The 22,229-nt window shown below is 34.1% G+C and overlaps 1 protein-coding gene across 2 annotated transcripts in view; it reads left to right on the top strand.

Moving 5' to 3' along the window:
- Positions 1 to 22,229, top strand: part of VTA1 (vesicle trafficking 1) — a 37,089-nt gene that overhangs the window by 12,038 nt on the left and 2,822 nt on the right. Inside the window, exons 2-7 of one of the 2 annotated variants that reach the window (XM_026039199.1) lie at positions 877 to 971; positions 4,280 to 4,407; positions 4,941 to 5,016; positions 8,714 to 8,825; positions 15,973 to 16,065; positions 17,895 to 17,975. In XM_026039199.1, coding sequence (XP_025894984.1) covers positions 877 to 971; positions 4,280 to 4,407; positions 4,941 to 5,016; positions 8,714 to 8,825; positions 15,973 to 16,065; positions 17,895 to 17,975 — 585 coding nt within the window. Of the gene's footprint in view, positions 1 to 876; positions 972 to 4,279; positions 4,408 to 4,940; positions 5,017 to 8,713; positions 8,826 to 15,972; positions 16,144 to 17,894; positions 17,976 to 22,229 lie in introns of both variants that reach the window. The other variant, XM_026039198.1, reaches the window with a different exon arrangement.

Genomic DNA, 22,229 nt, shown 5'->3' on the forward strand with positions numbered 1-22,229 from the left:
TTGTTCTGGCAAGAATAGATTTTCACAAGCATCGTAGCCTTGCTCACCACCATTGTGGTGCTAGTTGGAGTGGATTTAACTATAGTTTGGCTGATATTAATAGTCTCTGTGTAGAATTTCCCAATTTGTAGTATCTGTAGAGCTGCTACTCTGAAGCACTTCCATAGTTCCAGGGCAGTGTTTATTGAGAGAGACTGAGAACAGCCCTCCAAGCTTCCATGACGTGAGGACTCTTTGGCACATTGATCCCAGAGTCCTTTGTAAACAGGAAAATGATGCTGGTGAGGAACACTGCTTGAAGTCACCCATAATGTAAATTTGTATATAGACAAGAAAAACATGTTTCTTATCTGTAACTATTGTTCTTTGACCTATGCTCTCTGTGTTTAAAACTCATTCCTCTGCCGTAGCTCACTGGAGTTGCCTGAAGGGGTCTTTGAGTTTTGCTTGGTTTCTGAAATCCTGCAAGGGAAGAGGGCTGGCTTTTTAGGGCGACAGAGGGCAGATGATCTGTGGATGGAGATCTTTTGCAAAAGCAGTTAATGTTGCTTCATAACAATGCAAACATTATCAATTTGAAATCAGCAGGAATATTCATTGTGAAAAATGAAAAATAAAAAATAAAACTCAGAATAATATATTGATTGCAGCATTTCTGCAAGACTGAGCATATCCAGATTTAACAGCTAGCACTCAGTAGCACTATGGAGGAGTCCGTTAAGCAGAGATTGTTAATGATTGTTAATGTCYGTTGTTAATGAGATGTGTTTTGTCCCTCAGATATGTTGGGGGAGGGAGAACCGTTACTTGCTTTGATTTTGAGTTTTACCATAGATTCACTGTTTCATATTCTCTCTTTTTTTGTCTCCCCTAAAGGTCGTTTGTATGCAATGCAAACGGGGATGAAGATTGATAGTAAAACCCCAGAGTGCCGTAAATTTTTATCCAAACTTATGGATCAGCTGGAAGCGGTGAGTAGTATTCATTGCTTTTCTCTAAAGTTACTTGTGGTATTACTTTATTTTCCTTTTAAGCTTCTGCAAGTCTTTGATGCATATATTCTGTATGCAAGCATACTGTGTATATTTTTCAAGTTGTATATAATTGTGGGAAGGGATGGAAAGAGATAAAGCTCTCATTCACTCTCTTGCTTCTTCTCCCTCTTGATGTCTCATTACAACCAACGCTATCTTGTAATTTCGTTTAGGCTCTATGAATTATAAAGATACTGTATTCACACATAGTCTTATGAGAAACCATATCATTTATTATGAAGTAAACACATGCTTTTGAAAAAGCCTTTTTATTGATTTTTTTTATCCTTGRTTATATTAAGCCTTTGAGAATTATTCTCTTTTCTGTAGTAGAGGCTAGCCTAGTCTTCTGTGCTTTTGTAGTTTTTGTTCCAAATTTTTGTACTTAGGGAGAGTAAGATTTCTGATCTTATCTTCCTTTAGAGGTTGGAGATGTTACAGGTCGTTTTTGTTCCAAATTTTTGTACTTAGGGAGATTAAGATTTCTGATCTTATCTTCCTTTAGAGGTTGGAGATTTTACAGGTCGTACGCAAATTCTTATAAGCACAGTCTTATCTGTGCAGATAAAATGTTGGTAAGCTAAGTCTTTTAGAGGACCCCCCCAGAAACCCAAAACATTAAGTAGAGTTAAATTAAGAAAGGAAGGTACAAACACTCAGTTTAACTTCAGGTAGCTGTTTTGTGTTGATATTTTGTAGAGTAGTTTTCAACAAGTAGTGTATGGACAAGGAGTTAGTGCATGGGCATTAAGATTTGAGGACTTTTGTGGAACCAGAAAAGAGCAATGAAAAATGGAGCAGAGGTACTTTTCTGTTCAGTTTTGGTGTTTCTTTTCAGTTTTGGTGTTTCTGTTCAAAATCTAACTGTAGTAATGCTTGAAGAATTCGTGTGTAACTAGTGAAAAGGTCTTCAATTCTTTTTTTTTTCCCCAAATGAACATGAATCTTTTTTACTTGTACCTGCTCTCTGTGGGTTTTTTTCCAATGATTTTTAGCAATCAAAAATGTAAAATGAARTGAATCATTGGTGTATTGTTTCATGAAATTTCAACATCCTTATGACTCTGATTTTCATACTAAGGTGGAAGAGGTGGCAGGAGAGATGATATTAAAACGTGAGAAGATTTTCATCCTCATTTCCAGAGGATTATTCACAGTTGCTGTATCAGTTAGACTAGCTTCTGCAGTACGATATCTGCAGTGGTCATTTTCCATTTCAAATATGGAAAGACCAAAACAAACAAACAAACAAAAAGCAGCAAAAACCCTCCAGCATCTGTATTAAGTGTGATTTGTCTTTCAGGTCCTGGTAAGATTGTCTGTGTGGCAACTTTTAGAAGGGGGAGTATTTGTGCTTCCTGGCAGATGGCTTGYTTTGTAGTCAGTTGTTGAGGTTTATTCTGTTTAGCCAGAATTCTGTTTAGCCATTTCTGGTTAGAAAGCTGGAGAAGGCCCTTCTAAGCAGTTCAAATAGAAAAAAAAAATTGGGGTATGGCGAGGGGGAAGCTAGTTGGAAGTTTGGACACCGTAAGAAGTTTGTCTGTTAACATCTCGGCAATAATTTGCTAGTGGCCACTGTCAGACAGCGGTTAACCTGCAGGGGGCAAGTAGGAGTTTTGTAAGTCTGTGCTAAAGGTTTCAAACAACTGTATGTCTGTGTGTAGACAGAAGCTTGGAAACATTTCTGAACTTTATACTCACAAAGAATAAAACAATGTAAATATTTAGAAATTACCAGTTGCTTTTGTTGTGAGACACTTCATAATTTCCAGTGTGTGTAGTTAGTTATATATAATGGGTTTTGTATCTAAAATGTGTATGTTCATCAGAAATATTTTGTGAAATAGAACTGCTTTGCTCTTTTCATAGGTAAGTATTTAAAATAAAAGTTTGTGCTAAARTTAAACTCCATTTTTATGTTCAAAATATGACTCATAATTAAAAACATAAGAAATGAAGTACTGAATTACAGATTGCGTAAAGGGTTATTTCAGAAGCAAACAACCAGTACAACTTTTGTATTTTTAGGCATGTATGTAACTGTCATTTGTGCCTTAGAAATGATGTCCAGTGAACATCAGATTGAATGTAGTGATAAGTTATTTTTTAGGCATAAGCTGTGTCATCTCAGTGAACTTCACCAGTGCCTCATATCAGACATACATTTTACAACTTGTCTTATGATTCACCCAACTGGAAAGAAACAGAATTACATGTTCTAAAACACTAATAAAGACACTATGTAGAATATGAATTCAACAAAAATCTGTTAATTTGAAGCATTATTCAGAATGTTTCTGTTTCACTACTGAAGTCGAGTAACTTTCTTGACAATATTCTCTGCCAAGTTTGACCGCACTGTAAAAATTATTACAGAMGTGCAGTCTGTGTGATTAAATTTTCTTCACGTTGACACATGAAAAATAACTGCCATACAGAGATTGTTTTTAAAATCTTCTGGCAAAGTAAGGCCTGCAGGTTAGTATCACGCAGTGTTCCTGTGTTTGTTCTCTAAGGATAGCTTGAGATTTCTGTATGTGCAAACAGTAAGCCTATTCAGAAGTTGTAAATCCACCTGTTGTAACTGTAACAGTGTTATTTGCTTTACAGATTTTTATTAGGAAACCTGAGGCTTCTTGTACTCTAGCATCTTTGAAAAGAGGTCTTTGAATTGCAATACACTGCTTACACTGAAAATTCCAGTAAATCTATAGGTCACTAAACCAGTCAAGGTAGGACTGGGACTCTTTAAAGTTGTAATGTGCTGTAGTGAATATCTTACAAGAGAGAGAAGACACATAGTAACTGTGACCTAAAGTGCCTTTATAAAGCAAACATTAATTATTTTATCAATTTAAGTGTGTTGAATGGGGATTCAGGCTTCAGAGTTCTTGGGATTTCAGATAGTAAAGAAAAAAAAAAGAGTAATTATTCTTCTAGAATACTACAGTTGCGTGTTTTTATCTTTAAGTTAGTTGTTATTTGAAGTTTTTCTGTATTAGAAGATACTATTCAGAACTACTAATTCATAATATTTTTCTCTCCAASAAATTATATTTTTCTCTTTGTCATGCTGCTGCTACTTTTAATTACGTTAGAAGCTGTAGATATATAAAAATATTTAGTATATTGTTTCCTTTTCTAAATCTTGCTTGGATTCAACTGCAGCATATATTTGAATTAGATTGTAAAATTGCTAGTGTCTACGACGGTAATGAATGTCTATTTTTTCAACTTTTTTTCAGATGAAAAAGCAATTTGGTGATAATGAAGCTATTACTCAGGAAATTGTTGGTTCTGCTCATGTGGAGAATTATGCTTTGAAAATGTTTTTGTATGCAGATAATGAAGACAGAGCTGGGCAGTTTCATAAGTAGGTGAAAAACCTTTGTTTTGTTGCCTGAATAAGATGTTTGTAGGAAATTTGAATTTACCCTCTTAGTATGACTGGAAGCAGAAACTCTGCTTCCAGTTCTGCTTCTGCTTCTGCAGAAAAACTCTGTACATTCATTCTCTTTTGGAAGTTTCCGTTGTTTACTACTTCTGTTTCCTAACTTTGCACGCTGTTACTCTCATTGTCTTCTTGAAGAGGCCGTCCACCTTCTGGCGAGCTTTCTAGGGTCTGAGACTGATACTGAAGTAATGTAGGATGTCTAGTGAATGTTCCAAATTAGAAATCAAGTGCAAAATGTATAAGCAACTTATAAAAAAAGGAAAAAAAATACTGAAAATTTTCTGTGTACTAGTCAGGATATTGTGAAGAGAGTTTGTAAATGTCTGATTAAAAGGAAAAATACCAATGATTTGTTTTAAATCAGCCAGTATAATCTTAACTGCCAACTTTTAAACTGTGCTTCTAGAAGACTGATGTTACCAAGAGATTGAAATGTTTTCTTTTTTTTACAGAAACATGATAAAGTCCTTTTATACGGCAAGTCTTCTGATAGATGTTCTGACAGTATTTGGGGAGCTCTCTGAAGAGGTAAGTGTTAAGGATACCAGTGCATTATCTTACTGCTTTTCGTAGCACAGGAGCACAAGTTACTTCTTTTAGTTCCTTGAAAGATTCTTAAAATTTATAAATATAAAATTCAGAGACCACCAATTTTAATTGCATGGTCGGATACATGAKAGTAAATCATAAACATTTTTTCTAAGTATTTGTATAAACTGCATGTGAAATGCTAGATAATTGTGATCTATCAGCCGATGCTTTATGAGTTAACAAGATTGTATCAAATTCAAAGTCTAACCATTATTATGGGACAAAGCATTGTACTGAACAAGTATAAGTGACTGTAGGGAGAAATAATGTAAGGTTTATGGTCTTTTCCATCTTCACCTTTTTCTTCTTCAGCCTGTGAGGAAGAACTTTTTATAGTGGTAAKAGTTGGAATTGTTTATTTGGGATACTTCTGATGTTGCAACAAACTGCCTTTAGAAGGTCATATATAAAGTTGGAAGGCTAAAAATTTGTTTCAGAAAAAGTGACTTATTATCTGACCTTTAGGATATTGGTATTCTAGTTAAAAAAATTCATTCCCTAAAGTAACTAATGCAGTCCCACTTTTAGTGCTCTTTGTGGCAGTTTATTTTTTTGAAACAATATTCTAGAATTAGCTGAACAAGATTATAATTTTTTTTTAAGGCACACCAAAATAATTTTAAGATCTGTTATAAAGTTTTTCTACTAGCTGCATGGTCAGCTTCCATCTGCTATTCATGCTGCACAGGAGAATTAGTCTCAAACCTGCAGGAACAGATACTCTTAATATAAAAATGTATTCTCTGTTCTGGAAAGTAAAGGTTGAGTGTTCCTTGCTAAATTAAATGAATGAGAAACTTATTTGAAAATGTAGTGGAAAAGTTGAAAACATTTGGCAAGGACAAAAACTTATAGAAAGCTGTTACTGATATGTTTCAAAGATGGTCAAAGTTAGAATACTTCAAAAAATAAAAAATATTCAGCAATATTCTGAGACCCAGTCAGCACCTGTTGATCACATAATGCTTAATGTGTCCCAGGATACCTAAACCCGCATAAGTTATGCATAAATATTTTGATTTTTCGCATACTGRCGTGATAATAGTCTTCTATATTTCCACTAGTTAAAATTCCCTTAGAAAAGATCTGTTAGCTTGAAAATGTATAACAAGCTGTGATTGTGAATGATTTTGATGGTGATGTGCTTAATGTATAGTAGTGCAATAGAATACTTGAATATAGCTATTGATAGAGTTCTTTCCAAGTAGAGAACGCTTGGATTCTGTGACTTTCATAGCTTAAAACTATTTCAATCTAATTTTTTATTATTGTTGTTAAAAGGACAATCATGCAATCATGCCTTTTAATTTATGAAGCAGGATATCATCTCATTTTTAATTAATTGTGCAAACATTATTAAAATGCTGAGTAGTACTGTGTAGAAGTCATTATGAAGCTCTGTGTTTAATAGAGTTATTTTTATTTACCTCAGTAATAATCTTCCTAAAGGAGTGCACTCTTTTAAAAAATAGAGCAGCGCTATAATCGAATGGAGGGCAAAAAGAATCCTTAAAGCAGCACAATTTAGACTCTCAGTTTTGGAACTGTAGTCTTTGCAATTTACATACATAATGACACACGAGTCTAACAGGTTTCAATTCCTTGGCTATAAATAGTAATGCTGTTTAGTAGAATTCTTCAAGATGTATTATTAATCAGTATCAGAAAGAAAATCTCTTTATAGTAAATTCCAGATTACATTTTTTAATGTAATCAAAATATTCACTGCAGAAGTAGAAATTCTAGACAGTGGTCTTTCTAGTATAGTTCTAGTTGTTGTTTCCATGAATTCTGGGKTTTTTTTGCACATTTTAGAGAATACATAGAAATACTGTCACATATACAGATTTTTCAATATAAATGTTTTGACTAATGTGAATCRTGGATAAAATGTTGGTGACGGGATAGTGTTTGCTGTGCTCTTGCAAATCATCCATTGAAAACCGATAAGCTGACTTTATTTGAAGCACAACTTTTTTGAAAGACAATTTAGACTCTGCAAAAGTGTATTCTGTAAATTACAATTTAATGCAATGGAAGGTTTGACATAATAATGATATTAGCATAAATGGTGAATTCTGCTGAGTTCTAATTCAATTATATYATTCTGCAGACCACTTCAGGTAGATGTCCGTAACGTGGTGGTCTTTAGAATGTCTTCAGTATTTAGTAATAGAAATATTGAAGTTGTGTCATGTAACATTCTATCTTTTGAGCAAAAACTGGTTCTTAATCATTTTAGGCTGTATTCAACAATGGGAAAGCAGAGAAAAGATACAGTGTAGTTTAGCTGTTCACCTGTACGTTGTTGCTGTTGTTTTTTAAACATCATTATAAAGTCCTTTAAGAAATTTAAAATTTGTAGCTGCAGTTGAATTTTAGTTGCATAACAGCCACATAGGAGAGAAAGAAAAATAGAGAATATGTGTTTGTTATACAGAAGTACGTATAGAAAGAGAAATTTTTAAAAAATAGCATCTCAGTCCTGAGATCTTATACTAGAATTTAATATATTTTTTTGCATACTTTTTATTTTATATTCTTCGTCTTATGGAGTGTCTTGATTTATGTTCCTGCTTCAGGGTGTTAATAGCCAAACATTTTATCTATAAAATRTAAATGAAAACTGCTTTTATACCGCATCTTCAGTTTCTTAAAATAGCAGTAATAAAATACTTTTGTCAAGAAGTAGTTGTATTATTGGGATCAGAGAGGAAATATACACATATTAAATATTGTATAATGTTCTTTTAGAGAAAAAAAAAAACCTTTTCTTTGGAAATGTAATTCTGCAGTTTGTGGCTTTTAAATTTTGGTGAATTATAAAATAATTGCATCTGTAACCCTCCCTGGCCAGCAAACGTGGATAAAAGAAAGCGTCTTATAAAAAGCCATGACTTTCTATTGATAGTTTTCCTCTCTGAATTAAAGAGATTGTACTTATCTGTCTTTTAGATTGCAATAATTTCAGAGATTGCAATAATAAATAATAAATAATAAATAATAAATAATAAATAATAAATAATAAATAATAAATMATTCTGTGTTTTCAGAATTCACTTTTTTTCTACTATATTAACCTTCTTATTTTCATACTTTAAATATCTAATTGATATTTAAAACATGTTAATAAAAAAAAAGTCAGTATCCTTCATCAAGAGGAGTAGGATTATCAGTTTCAGATAATTTAATTCTGAAGTAAATAGTCCTCTATGCTTTTGGAAACATGAAGTTTTGTTTATTATTTTACATTAGTAAAATAATTATTTTACATTAGTAAAATAATTACATTAGTAAAATAATTACTCAGTAATTATTACAGAGTGCATTGTGCATTACAGTACATAGTTTTGGTTAAATTTATTTCCTTTTCCTTATTTGCTGCACTGCTTGGAGATTTTCGGGTCTTCTTTGCTTGCCAAGATCCCCTTAGAGTACTTCTTTCTATATTTCAATTCACTGAATATTTCCCATGAGTCATTTCAGTTTTAAGTGATGTCAAATGATAGCAGAGCAAGTGGTTTAGGTTTTCAATCTCTTGCCAGAGTAGAAGGCCTCTCTATATTTTTTTTTTTTTGAATGTGTTAAGTCACAGAAATGAGCAGTTAAAATATCTGACCTTTTACTCTCCCAGAATGTTCAGCACAGAAAGTATGCCCGATGGAAGGCAGCATACATCCACAACTGCTTRAAGAATGGAGAGACTCCGCAGCCTGGACCCATTGGAATGGAAGCGGAAGGCTTTGGTAGGTATTTTGCTTCTTGTATGTAAAAACRCAACTGGGCCGAGCCCAGACTAAAATGGTCGTAATACTTTTCTTCAGGGAGCATCTAACAGGAAGTATAGCTTCCCTGTTTAATGTTTTGCTCATGATGGGTCTTTTTTCTGCTTATTCATTTGTGCTTCTTTTACTGTTGTTTCTAGTGGACTTTGCTGCTTGATTTAGTTCATAAAACCTATATTTTTTTTCTTTGTAGCAGAGATTATTATCCTGAATACCGTTGTTGTYCAAAAAGCATTGTCACCTTTAAGCCAGAACCATGCATGTCTTTAACCTTACCTGCTCTCCTCCTTTCAAATCTTACGATTCTTTTTCCCAGTTTACTGGCATGCATTTGCTGATTTTTTTTGTTCATACACACACCCTATGTTGTTTAGTTTTCAGAACAGATTTTGCCTACTCTCTTTCAACTGAATTTCCTGACATTTTCTCATTCAGTAATTTTTTTCTCTTATGTGGTTTGTTTATTATTTTTATATTGCTGTTGTTGCCGTCTGTGTTTTGGCTACCAAACTTACTTACCAAGATGAAACTTTTTCAGAGCAGGTAGCTTGAAACCTCCCACACTATAGCTTTTACTGTGTTCTGTTTAATGAATTAAGACCTGTCTACACTCCACTGTTAATTTAGAAGTCTTAACTCTTTAATAAGAATAGTTAAAGGAATACATGCCATTAAAGCTTTCTTTTTTTTTTTAAACTGACACCATCAGAGTGAGCAGATGCAAGCCGAGTCTCCATCTGAAGTAACAGAGCACGCATCACCTAGCCTATCTCTGGCAAGTGCACAACTGTCTTACCTCATCCTATTCTGAGAAAGACAGACCAAAAGACACAGAAAAGCTGCTGTGTATATAAACTGTTTCTGGTTTTGAGTTGATGATATTACAAGCAAAATACATGCAAAATGTAATACATTGCAGAAATATGTCAGAATCAAAACAGTGTGTAATTGTGACATTTAACAAAAGGGTAATTTTCTAAACATTTTTACCCATTACTTGCCTCTTTGTATTTTTTTCTGTACTTAATGTGTTATGAATGACAATCATAACACAATCATAACTGCTTGATGACAATTCATTTCATTAATAGAGATGACTCATTTTTCCCACAGGTCAACTCGTAGCCTACGTAGTATACAGGACTTAGTGATTTGAATAATGTTAGCGAAGTTAATATTCCTTTCTCTCATTTAGCATAAACTTGATTTTAATTACATTATGTTTTCTAATTAGAAGCAACYGTAGATGTCTAAAGTCAACAGAATGACAGATTAACATCATAGTGAAGCAGCAGTATTAAATTCTGGATGATATATATGAACTCAATATGAACATATATATCTATTCATGTTGGAGTCTGTACTTTACTCCTCAGTGGATTTTGAGGTCTGAACCTGTAATTTAAAAACAGTGTTACGAATAGAATTGTGATTTTTTTATACAATGTTTTTTGTTATTTAAAACATATTAAAACATTAAGATGCTAGCTTCCGTCCTTCAGGTTTTCAGACTTTCTCTGCTATGAAGTCGTATTTTCAAGCTTCTTTCSTCTTTGTCTGTGAAGAAAGAGGATTATAAGAAATACATACTATTTGTATGAAATAGATGGTTCTTAACCACCTAAACATTGCTTTATGATTCTAAATTGTTCASGTATATATGGAAAAAAAGAGTGAGTGAGGAGTGAGGGCTGAGGACTGAATCAGTAGAGAGGAGGACAGGGTAAGAGTGCTTCTGAAGTTCAAATTTAGCCCCCAAAAAATCTGAGAAGTGACTCTCCACAATAACTGCATTATCATTTATATCTTAGAGACAGCATTGCAGTGCAGTATAAAATAAATCAGACACCTTTATTCCATGTGTACCAAAAAAATCTATTATTGTTAGTCTTGATTAAGTGATTAAAAAAAAAAAAAAAAGAGAAAGAAAGAGGGAAAAAAAGGTACCTAAAAGACAGTTAAAACTCAAGTCTTCATTGCAGGCCATTAAAAGCAGTAGTAGAAATTTCATTACCAAATTATACTTACAGAAACCAGAGAGATGGAAATCCCGAGTGAGACAAAATTTTAACATCTATTTGTAGAAAGCCTGCAAAATATATGCATATCTCTATGTGTTTGTGTGTATATATATTTTTTATTTGTTGAGGTGCTGATGCATGCATCAGCATCATTTCTCACACCGTTGTTTTTCTCAGCAATCAAAGGAAAAATGGTTTTTGCTTTTTTGAAGATTACTGTGTGCCATAGGTGTCCATAATACTTTACACAAGTGAGGCAGAGATATTGTGCAAATTAATTTCTATTAGAAGATACATGCAAAATAAAAATATCAATTCTTGCTTTGTGCACCATATGAAGAAAAGCAGCATTGTTTGAATATATGACTGGACCTTGCCCATTCCTTTCTACTTGCTCATTTTCTTCCTCCTCTTGCAAGTGGAAAAAGTCTGTTTAAATAGAATGAAACTAGCTCTCTGTAACTTGACAAATTACCGTTTTTTTCCAAAGTGTTATTTTCTTTGTGATTCTTGAAAACCATACTGTAACTCTTGGAGACGTTTTTACAGTAACATAGGCATACTTTCTATACTTCTGCTGTTGGATTTATGGATGCTTTTGTTCAGATGCAGCCGTGGAAACTTGAAATGACATCTGTGGTTTATTAATGCAGTTGGAATACAAGTCTAGAGTACACATGAAGGTCATTTAAAGTAGCCCTGGGTCATYGAGTGAGTTTTGTACTAATGTGAAATAGGTAATTTCAAATATAAAAAAGTTTCTAAATGTGCAAAGTTTAGTTATCATGAAATGCATTAAATATAACCTCTTATATTGCAATATAAAATATAATATTCTACGTCTATATTGATGATTTCCGTGAAACTTCTACAGTCTCTGTTAGGATAAGGAATAGTGTACAATGAGCTAGTAAGTTTTTGAGTCCCTTTCTTAATATTGTGAGATCTGTGTGTCTATACAAGCACACACACAAACACATATATACATCTATATGCATAAAAAGTAGTGTTCCTGGAGAACTTTGCATTCTGTGTCTATTAGCAACATCTCAAGTTATAGAGAAACAGTTTAGCAGAATGCAGAAAATAAAATTGTTTTAAGATTAATAGGTGATAACAAATACATTACATTTCTAAAACTCTAGACTCCCTAAGATTAGATTTTTACCATTTTCAATTTAGTTCTCTGGGCTGCAGATGTTAAATCCTAAGCATCACGTCTTTATGCTAGACTGTACATTTCCCTTCACCTCTTGTTACCCTTTGGCATTCTAAAGCATAGTMATTTGTAATGTACAAAAGACACTGATATCAGAATGATACTAGACAAACTGCTGCACAGTGCAGGCAGTGTTTTCATACAAAGCATATGCCCATTCGTAGTGATAATGCAGATTTGACAGGATGATTTAAGTACCTAAACACAGACTTCAGAATGAAAAAGTCACTGATCATATATATCAGATTGAAATCCATTGGAATTTTGCTGTCACTGTCACCGATTTGAAATGATATTTTGCTGAAGTTGATTATAAGACTGGAAATAGTCAAGTTTTGCTGGGTATGTATATCTTGTTATATAGTAAGATAATATATATAAGATTTGTGTTAAAGCTTGGTTTCAGGAAAAAAAGCAATATAAATGAATCATTTTCACTGAAAAATTTCTGATCAAATTAAGCAAACATCTGTTTGTAATGTTTGTAACTTCTGGCACCGTTTATGTCAGGACATAAAGGTTAACTTAATGAGTAATTAGTAACTTAATGAGTAATTAAGTTAGTGAAAATTATTAAATTGTTTCTGAAAGGCAATCAGAGAAAGAGATGGAAAAATCTCTACAGAGGTTTGAAACTTGGACAAAGAGTTATGCAGGAGATTGCTGGGCTTTTTAAATTTTTTTATTTCCTTTTTTTTTTTTTTTTCCCCCCAGGGATGGGCTTTTCCTGTCTCTAAGAAAATCCGCCAAAGATTTGTCCAAGTTCTTTGGGCATGCTGAAATTTCACAGCTGAATTCCCTGAAGGTTCCCTGTTCATGGAGCATCCTAAACCATAGAGATTATGCTGTTTATGCAGTTTTAATTCTGAGCTGSTGCCAATGGGAAACTGGCACTAAGAGCAGGAAGCTTGTTTAGTCTCTAGATTTGACATAAGAGGAAGAAGCAGCAGCAGCAGCTTCCCGATTAAGGGACAAAGGAACAAAGTCCAGGTTTCAGAAGTAAATATAGAGAGAGAAAACCAAGGGGCATTGAAAAGTACTGGCTTTGAAAYTAGGCTTGCCTGGGAAAGGAAACTAGGACTAGGGAATGTTGGGAATAAACTGAGGTAGGGTAGAGCATGTATTTGTGCAGGAATGACTGAAGGCCATGGAGAACTGATGGAGTTTGGAGCCAGACCTGGGAATTTCCTGGAAAGAAGGTCGGAAGGTAATGCAAGACTGGCCCAAGTATGGGGCAGGATGTTATGTCTGGGATATGAAATTCTGATGCAGAGACTGAGGAATCGGAATAGGAGTGAGGAGARAGGTTAGGGCACAAGGAGGCCATAAGGGCTGACTAAGGGAGAAGATGCGTAATATATATAATAAGATTTGTGTCTATGTAAGTACTTGCAGGTAATTTTTGGTAATTGACATATTAAGTACAGTGAAAGAATGTTTTTCCCCCTCTGACATTCTCTGACTTAGCCGTTTTTACATCTTTTACCAAAATAATAGCTTTAGTAAAGTGCAACTTTGCCACTTCATGGATTCAATTTGAACAAGCTATAACAACTGATAAATGTGTAACAGAGTTGGACAGCCATATCTTCAAAAAGCATTTTGAACAGTCATAACTATTTCATTAATCCTGGATAAATTAAGTTTCTTGAATTTTTTTTAAGTCTAACTATTTTCTGAAGTTACGTAAAAGCAGTTGTTTCATGAACAACAAAAACACTGAAAGCATCTATCATGCAACCACTGGGTTATTCCCATCATTATGTTGTTTAAAAGTAACATACTTGGTATTTACTTTTGAATCTTACTTTTTTTTTTCACCCCATTTAACACTTTAATATTACTTCCATTCCATGTTAGATGACATTAGAATATGAATTACTACCAAAAAATAGTGGAGGAAAACCTGGCACCGTAAGATGTCATTTGCCTTTCAAAAATCTGACAAGTCTTTCTTTGCATATGTCAGAAATCGCTTAAGAAAACTCTACAATGAATTACAGAATACAGCAAGTGCAAGTAATTTTTACTAGAGTAGGACTAATTTTGCCATGTACTGTGTTTTTCTGTTCAGTTTTAGTAACAGCACTTGACACGTCTCTTAATTTTTGCTTCTATATTTCTTTGCCTTTTTAACACTTCTAAACGAAAGTCCTTGCTATTGCTCTGTGAATCCAGAGATTTTGCTATTAGTACTAGGTTGCTGTGAGTGAAGATAAATTATTACACCTTTGCTCTAGAAAACAAGATCATATTCTCTAATGCTCTCTGTATTCAAGTTCAGTAAAAAGACCTATTGGTGATATTATTTACTCTTATTCTCATTTAGGTTTTTGTTATACTTAAGTGTGTTGTGAATTGGAGTGTATTTCATAAAGGTAGTATCTGATTTTTTTGGGAGAGGAGAGGGCATAAGACCTTAAAATGGTAGCATTTCTAATATTTATAATGGTAGTGTTTTATTCCTAGGTGGTAGAGATATTTGTATAATAAACTGTCTTGAATAACGAAGATGAGCAAAACTTTCATAAAGAATATACATTGTTTTGCCAGATTCTGTAGTCATGAAACTTGTGCTTCTGTATTCTTTTTTTGCTCCCTTTTCAGCACTGTCAATTAGCAAAACCTATTCCCAAAATTGTGCTTGTTTCATCTGACATCACTGATGCAGATTGATACATGCCTAGTAAATTTAAATTAACTTTGTCTATTTGAATTTAACAGAGATTTAGGAGCAGAAATGAATCAGTGAATTCGTTAGGTCATCAGAATGATATCATAGAATCATAGAATCACAGAATGCTTAAGGTTGGAAGGGACCTCAGAGGTCATCTAGTCCAACCCCCCTGCTCACGCAGGGTCACCTACAGCACRTGGCACAGGGTTGTGTCCAAGCRGGTTTTAAAGATCTCCAAAGAAGGAGACTCCACAACCTCTCTGGGCAGCCTGTTCCAGGGCTCTGTCACCCTCACTGTCACAAAGTGTTTTCTCAAGTTTCTGTGGAACTTTTGGTGCCTCAGCTTGTGGCCGTTTCCTCTAGCCCTATCACTGYCCACCACTGAAAAGAGGCCGSCCCCCTCCTCCTCACTGCCTCCCTTGAGGTATTTATASACACTGATCAGGTTCCCCCTCAGCCTTCTCTTCTCCAGGCTGAACAGGCCCAGTTCCCTCAGCCTTTGCTCATACGGCAGATGTTCCAGGCCCCTGATCATCCTGGTAGCCCTGCGCTGGACTCTCTCCAGCAGCTCCACATCCCTCTTGTACTGGGGAGCCCAGAACTGGACACAGTACTCCAGATATCGGAGTCAGATATCGAACCATTACTCTTGACGCCTGCAAAGCAATATTGAATAAACTAGACCGGATTAAGAACATGCTATTTATACATGCTGTGGGATATACTTAGCGTGATAATTTTTATAGGTACTCTAAATGCTCTAGGTAAAGTTACATCTCAGCTTAGTAACATTTAGTATCTTAGTGTTCTTGTTTGGTATTGCATTCTCAAAGGTCCTTCCTGTTATATGTTTGTATTTTATTACTTTATTTGCTTGCAGTGTCTACTTCAGTTGCTGTTAAAGTAGACATGGAAGTGAGGGGATTATAGTACTTAGATTACTCTATAGTCAGACTAGTAATGACGTGATCCTTCCATTTTAATAAAATATATTCTTGAAAGTATGTGAGCTGTCCATACTTACCCTGTGCTATATTGCTTTTACACTTCTTCAAATCAACAGTAAGTGGTTTAAGTCATCTTGTGAGGATAACTTTTCTAATTAAAGAAATAAGAGTTTTATAAACCTAAGTTCTCAGGTGCTTGTAAAGAAAGGAATTCCAGTAATTTCTGTTTGTATGATCTTAACAGATGCTGAAAGAGAAGAAGCAGGCTCGTCTCTCCACGGAGGAACAACTCAACCATCAGCATCATCTACCTATGAAGCAAACAACATACCAACTGGTAACTACACTGGCATTCATATACCACCAGGTGCCCATGCCCCAGCCAACACACCAGCTGAAGTACCTCATAACACAGGCATGTCAAATTTACATCCAAAGAAAAAGGCATTACATGTCTTTGTTGAGAGGAAAATTCCAAGATGACCTTCTTTTCATTACACGTAAAGTAAAATAATATATATGCTTGGTGGCGGAAGCAGCCTCATAAATGTATATTGTACAAATGCAATAGGAAATACTTTTTATATATGTGTGTTCGCATGTGATATTTAAAATGCATAATTAATGTTTTGGAACACTTGTCAGAAAGTATATATGGACTCAAGGAAAGTTTTCCTACAGATAGAAATTTTTTTCCCCTTAACAGAGGAATGCATTAAAGTGCGGTGGAGCTTCATTTATCTGCTAATGAGATTATGAACATATCAAATATAGTGTTGAAACTGTTGTAACAACCCTATAATGAACATACTCCATATACTGTTTGTATTTTCTGTTTGTTTTATGCTGCATTTTCCATTCCTAGAACTTCGAAGAGATTGACTTCTAACAGTAAAAATAATGGGTATTTTGTCCTTACTAAACATATTCACYCCTACACCCATTTTTGCTTTCTGCCATTTTTGGACTAAACATGGGGTTTTAGAAATCAAATGATCTTTCCAATGGCTGTATTTAAAACAGAGTTGCATTTAGATGATTTATGAACAGATAGTATCTCCTGATAACTTTAATTACAGTTACTAAAATTCAAAAAGTCCTTTTTATTTTCCAGTCCTGATGATATTTGATTGCCCAAGATGTATTTGTATACGACGTGGAGCTTTTTTCTTTTTTTTTCTTTTAAATTTTCTTATTTCAAGTATACGTCACATTGTGGAAACTTCAGGATGTCTTTTTTAAGGCTTTATCAACAGGAAATCCTAAAGATATGGAAGGTTTTTGTTTTTTAAATTCAGTTTAGGTAAATATTTATGCTTTATATTTGCCAGATATGAAAGCTAGAATGTAGCTTGCGGGCACACATGAGTTCTTTGCATTGTATTGCATTTGTGTTGCATTTGCATTGACTGCACCAGTCATTCCATGAAACAACAGATATCCTAAGAAAGATATTTTATCATCTCTCTATGCAGCAGATTCTTAAGAAATAGCTGTATGCTAATCTACTATGTTCTGATGCACTACAAAAAATATGTATAGTTCTGGATAAAATCTACATGATAATATCAGAAAAGCAAATGTAGATACAGGAATGCTTTACCACAAAGATGGGCCGTTTTCAGCCTCCCTGGCATCTCCCTTTCCTTTTAAATCTAGATAGCTTTTCTAATTTTTACCATTTTTTAAAGAATACTAATGAAAATTCTAGAATGAAATGACAAGCATGGTGCTTTAAGTTCTGCCTCTTAATATCAGAGGGAGGATGTCCTGTTTTGTTTTTAAAGTTGAATAAAAATATTTATTCTTCTCTTCCTCTGCATGTTTTCCTCAATACTCTAGGGTAACCAATGTCCTTTGGACCTATGTTTTATTTTTTTTTCTATGCTTGAAATCAAATTTCTGTGAATTGTTATACTGATAAATTCTTGAATACATTTTTTTGGAATATTTCCAGTCTCATGGAGGTTTTRTTTTGTTTGTGGGTGTCTTTTTGTTTAAGAGTGTTCATTCCAAATTTTTCGACTTGAGGAGCTATCAGCTGTTGAATCATTGAGTCATTATTTTTAGCTGTACAGTTTTATCTTCTTAATTTGTCAGATTTTTGCTTTTAAAAGCTATAAATCAAAATGCCTGAAGTGTTCTTTTTGTTTTGTTGATTTGCAGGTGTGACAAGTAACACCATTCAGCCTGCTCCACAGAATATTCCTCCGGTAGATCCTTCCCTATACAGTGCTCAATCTGCAGGTAAAGTGGTGCCATTTGTTCTGTGTGTCTCATGTCCCTGTCCGCATCCTCCCACTGTGATTTTCATCCCTTAAGAATTTTGAGAAATACGTCACCATTATGAAAATGCTGTCGATTCACAGACTTTAAAAAGAATGGACTGAAAAAGCCTTCTGTTTAATTAGAGGGATTTTATGTCTGGAGTTCAGTGTTTCAGCTTGATCTGTGTGTATTGCCATAACAATTTTCATAGAAAATGTCTTTAAAAGATTACAGAAAAATAAGACAATTTACCTTTGATAAGGATACATTCCCCATTGGTATTCTGTTAAAGAGCAAAAGGCTTATCCTACCATTTGACATATTGATAGAAGGTCTCTTAGGGTTAACTCATTGAGAGCAATACCTCAGAGTTGTAGCTCAGCAGTTAAATCTTGGTGTTAGTGCTGGAGTTCTTTGGGTTATTGTAAGGACTTTCCTAACTCCTTAAGCAAAGTGGCTGAATGCATTACTTAAGCTTGCACATGGCAACTGATAGTTGAAAAATAGGTTTCCTACTGTTTTGTCACTCAAAGCTTTCATATCTATAATCAGGTTATTGGGATCCTCTAGACAATCTTCCACAGATTTTTTCAACTACTCTGAAATTCCTTGTTGTATTTGCCTACTCTTTTGCTTATTTAAGAAAATAAGCAAAAAAGTTCAGAATTTTGAATTAACCTTTAATAATTAAATTTCAGAATTCCAGTATTTGGTATCTGAGTAGTATCAGTGCAGTGCTGCCTACAGTCACTTACCTCTAATAACCAGTTTTAATAAATATGTAAATACAGATAATAATGAATTAAGAAAATCTTGTATTTGTGACAGTTCATGATGACTGATATCCTGTAATTGAGAGGTTAAGACCTTTGCTAGCATAGTGATAAATTTCTGGTTTGATCTAACCTGACTATTCGCATGCCTGCATTCTTCTCTCCCATGTACTTTATTACCACAAGCTTGATTCTTCTAACAGCATTACGGGGTGTTACATTATGATTAAGTTTTTTTGCAAAAGTGCACTACTGGAAGGCAGTCAGTTCATGCAGCTCCTTGGGTGTGAAAGCTTTAGAAAAAAAATATCAATCAGCAGCAATCGAGTAAAACACAGTTTTGCTTGCACACCTAGAATTGAGAGGGTTGAGAGTGAAGGAAGGTGTTTGTCTTTGCCTGTCACCATCCTGTATCCCAACCAAACATGCCAGACCATTACCCAAAACATCCTCCCTTCAGCAAGCTGTCTCCACAGTATCGTCAGAAGTCATCCTTCTTGAGCTATTAAAAAGACCTTTTTACATCAACCAGTACTGTGCTCCAAATAGATGTGGAAATGCCCTTATTTTACAATGGATCTATTAAACTCTCAGACCCAGGAGCCCTCCCCGGTCCCTAAGTCCTAGTATGTACTTTGGCTACATCCTGACTGCATATTGAGGCTATAACTTTAATGTATACTGTACCTGTGGAAATGTTCTTTCCCTTGGGAGGCAGTAAGGGAGTGGTATTGCTCTCCAGTAGATCTCTAGAGCTAACACAGTGCAAAAAAAAAAAAAAAAAAAAAMCCACTTGCTTCATGATTTAGATGCAGTATGTATGTCTATAGTAATAAATTAAACATACCTGTAAATATTTGATATTGAGAACAGTTGGCACAGGGCCACTCACATCAATACTATTAAACTTTTAAACCTCCTAAACAAGGTAGTTCCTGAAGGCTGCCAATGCTGCATGGTCTCTAGCCTGCTCTAACCACAAGTTGTGCCCAGGAATTGTTTGGGAAAGTGTTAGCTAGCATAGGCCAAACCAGACTGAAGCCTGTTCCAGCAGTTTGACAGTGTAGACAGTCAAGTCCCAGTGCTGAGGCACATTCCCTGGCACAATTTAATGTGCTACTATAGACGTAGCCAAACAGGATATTCCACATATTCCTGCAAGACTGTTTGTGGTAGTAAGATCAAATGTATATTTTTAAAATAAATTATATATTTTCTTTCCTTCCCATAACATGGGAAAAGCAATTTGTTTAATGCTATGATGGGAGAATAACTTTTGGTGGGAAAGAGTGGAATATATTATCGAAATAAAACTAAGTTAAAGTAACAGCATTTCTTTGATTTTAGACAGTTCGAAGCATTCAATACATATCCTGTCCTACTGGAMTATATTTTCTTGTAGCATTTAAAAGTGTCAAAACTGAAACAATTCAAAGCCTTTCCTGTGCTRGTTACTGTGTATCTGCTAACTAAATGTAGAGCTATGTGGCAACTTTGTATAATATGTGCATGCGATTCTCTGTCTGGTTTGCTTAAAAAATTTATTGCCCCTAGATTTTGCTAACACTAAAAGCATTCATGGCCATGCTGCACRGAGCTTTATAAAACTTTCATATTCCCACATGCTTCCTTCCACAGGTAGCATAATATAGAGTTGCATGTATAAAGCTGTTTGATTTTTCGATATATAAAGTAGAAATAATAATTGTACATGTTTTATGATCTTAAGAAATCTTTAAGGATTTAAGTTCTGAGAATCTTAACTGTTTTAATGGGACAAAAGATTATCTGTTTTTAAAAATCATTTAAAGTATCACTTCTTTTTAAAAGTAGAACATTTAGTAATTAATGTTAAAAATTATGTTTGCCCTCACTGTTTGTAGGTACCATATTTCATTGAAATATATGCTTAATGACTTCCTTGCCTTTGGGCTATACATAAAGAGGAAAAAAAACTAAATAGAAATGGCTATCAATGCTCTTCATTCCATTCTTTTCCTTCTCACTGTGATTTTCTATCTCTCTAGTCAAAGTACCTTTCATTTTTCCCTCTCTATTCCTCCTTCTAAAACTAAAGAAATAACAATTGTTGACATTAATTATGAATTCCATGACTGTCACATTTCAGTAATAAATAYAACCAGTGTGCTAGTAGTGTTGTATTAGTACAGAAGCAGGCTTGTTTGAGGATAAGTGCAGCATATTTTTTTCTACATCAAGATTTTGGAAGTTTCAGAGCTCAGACATTAGAATGTATAAGTTTAAGTTAGTTGCTTAAATAGACACTTTTGGAGTGATAACTTTGATTTAACTATAGTCACCATTGTTAAGCTTTGTGCTATTTTGAAAACTTAAGAACATAGTCGTTTTATTTCTATTCTCTTTGTCCGTTGTGAGGTGCTGACTTCAGTGGGAGCTGAAACACATCAAAAGATCAATACCCTTACTGTATAAACTTCAGTTTATAAATCTAAAATTGTTAACTTTTTTCCCTTCAAGTTATGTCATAATAGCATCTGAAGTAGATTTCATAATAAATAAGACTTTATGCCAGCAAAACATTAATGGAGCTCATGCTGTAAAAATAAGATTAGACTGGTGAATTTAGGCTTCCTTCCAATAAATTAGTTGAATACTGGACTGATGCCTTGACCATTTTTTTAAAGAATGATTTTCTAGTTTCTTTTGGCATCATAATAAAAAGCAACTTTGAGGGGAGCTTGTTCTTTTTAATTTCTCAAATATGTTCAGTAATGCAGTTATAAATTGAACCCAGCTGCATTTAGTCTGTGATTTTTATTTAGTTTACARAAAAACCTGAGTGTACGTTTGTGTTTATATGTACACTCACGCATATTTACTCATGTATRTGTGTTTTGAGAGATTTAATGTGGTTTTTCAGATTCAGCATTAAACTAATATACATTGCAGTGATAATGATTTCACTYAATCACCATGGGCTATTCAACAGTTATTTTGTGGTAAGATTTATTTATGAAAGTTGAAAATAAGTACTCAAGAGTGTCAAGAGTGTATTTTAAAATAGATAAAATTTAATCTTAAGAGCACTTACTCTCCTACTTATTCTTCTTTATGGTTTTTTTGAATGCCAGCAAACCAGTCTAGTTCCACGTGCTTTCCATTCTATTTGCTCAAAAGCTGTTGTTAAATAATAAGATTGGGAAAAGGAAAAGCAAATACAATAGACAAATATAATAGACATTTTCTGATAAGAACTGAGATTCTTCAGTGAAAGTTCTCACAATATTGCTAAGAACAAAGTTTTATTTTAAAACGAAGTGAACCAGCTAATCAGAATTGTATCAAGTAAAATACATTTAAGCATTTTCATGTACTTGCTTAAATTCAGAAAGTTTAACTTTGTTAGCTTAACTGATTTTAACTGATTTTATGTTCAGATCTGTGGTGGGTTTAAAAATGCATTTGTTCATTATCTATG

The sequence above is a fragment of the Nothoprocta perdicaria genome, unplaced genomic scaffold (genome assembly GCF_003342845.1).
Source record: "Nothoprocta perdicaria isolate Ctin4 unplaced genomic scaffold, notPer1 scaffold_221, whole genome shotgun sequence".
Classification (NCBI taxonomy): Eukaryota; Metazoa; Chordata; class Aves; order Tinamiformes; family Tinamidae; genus Nothoprocta; species Nothoprocta perdicaria.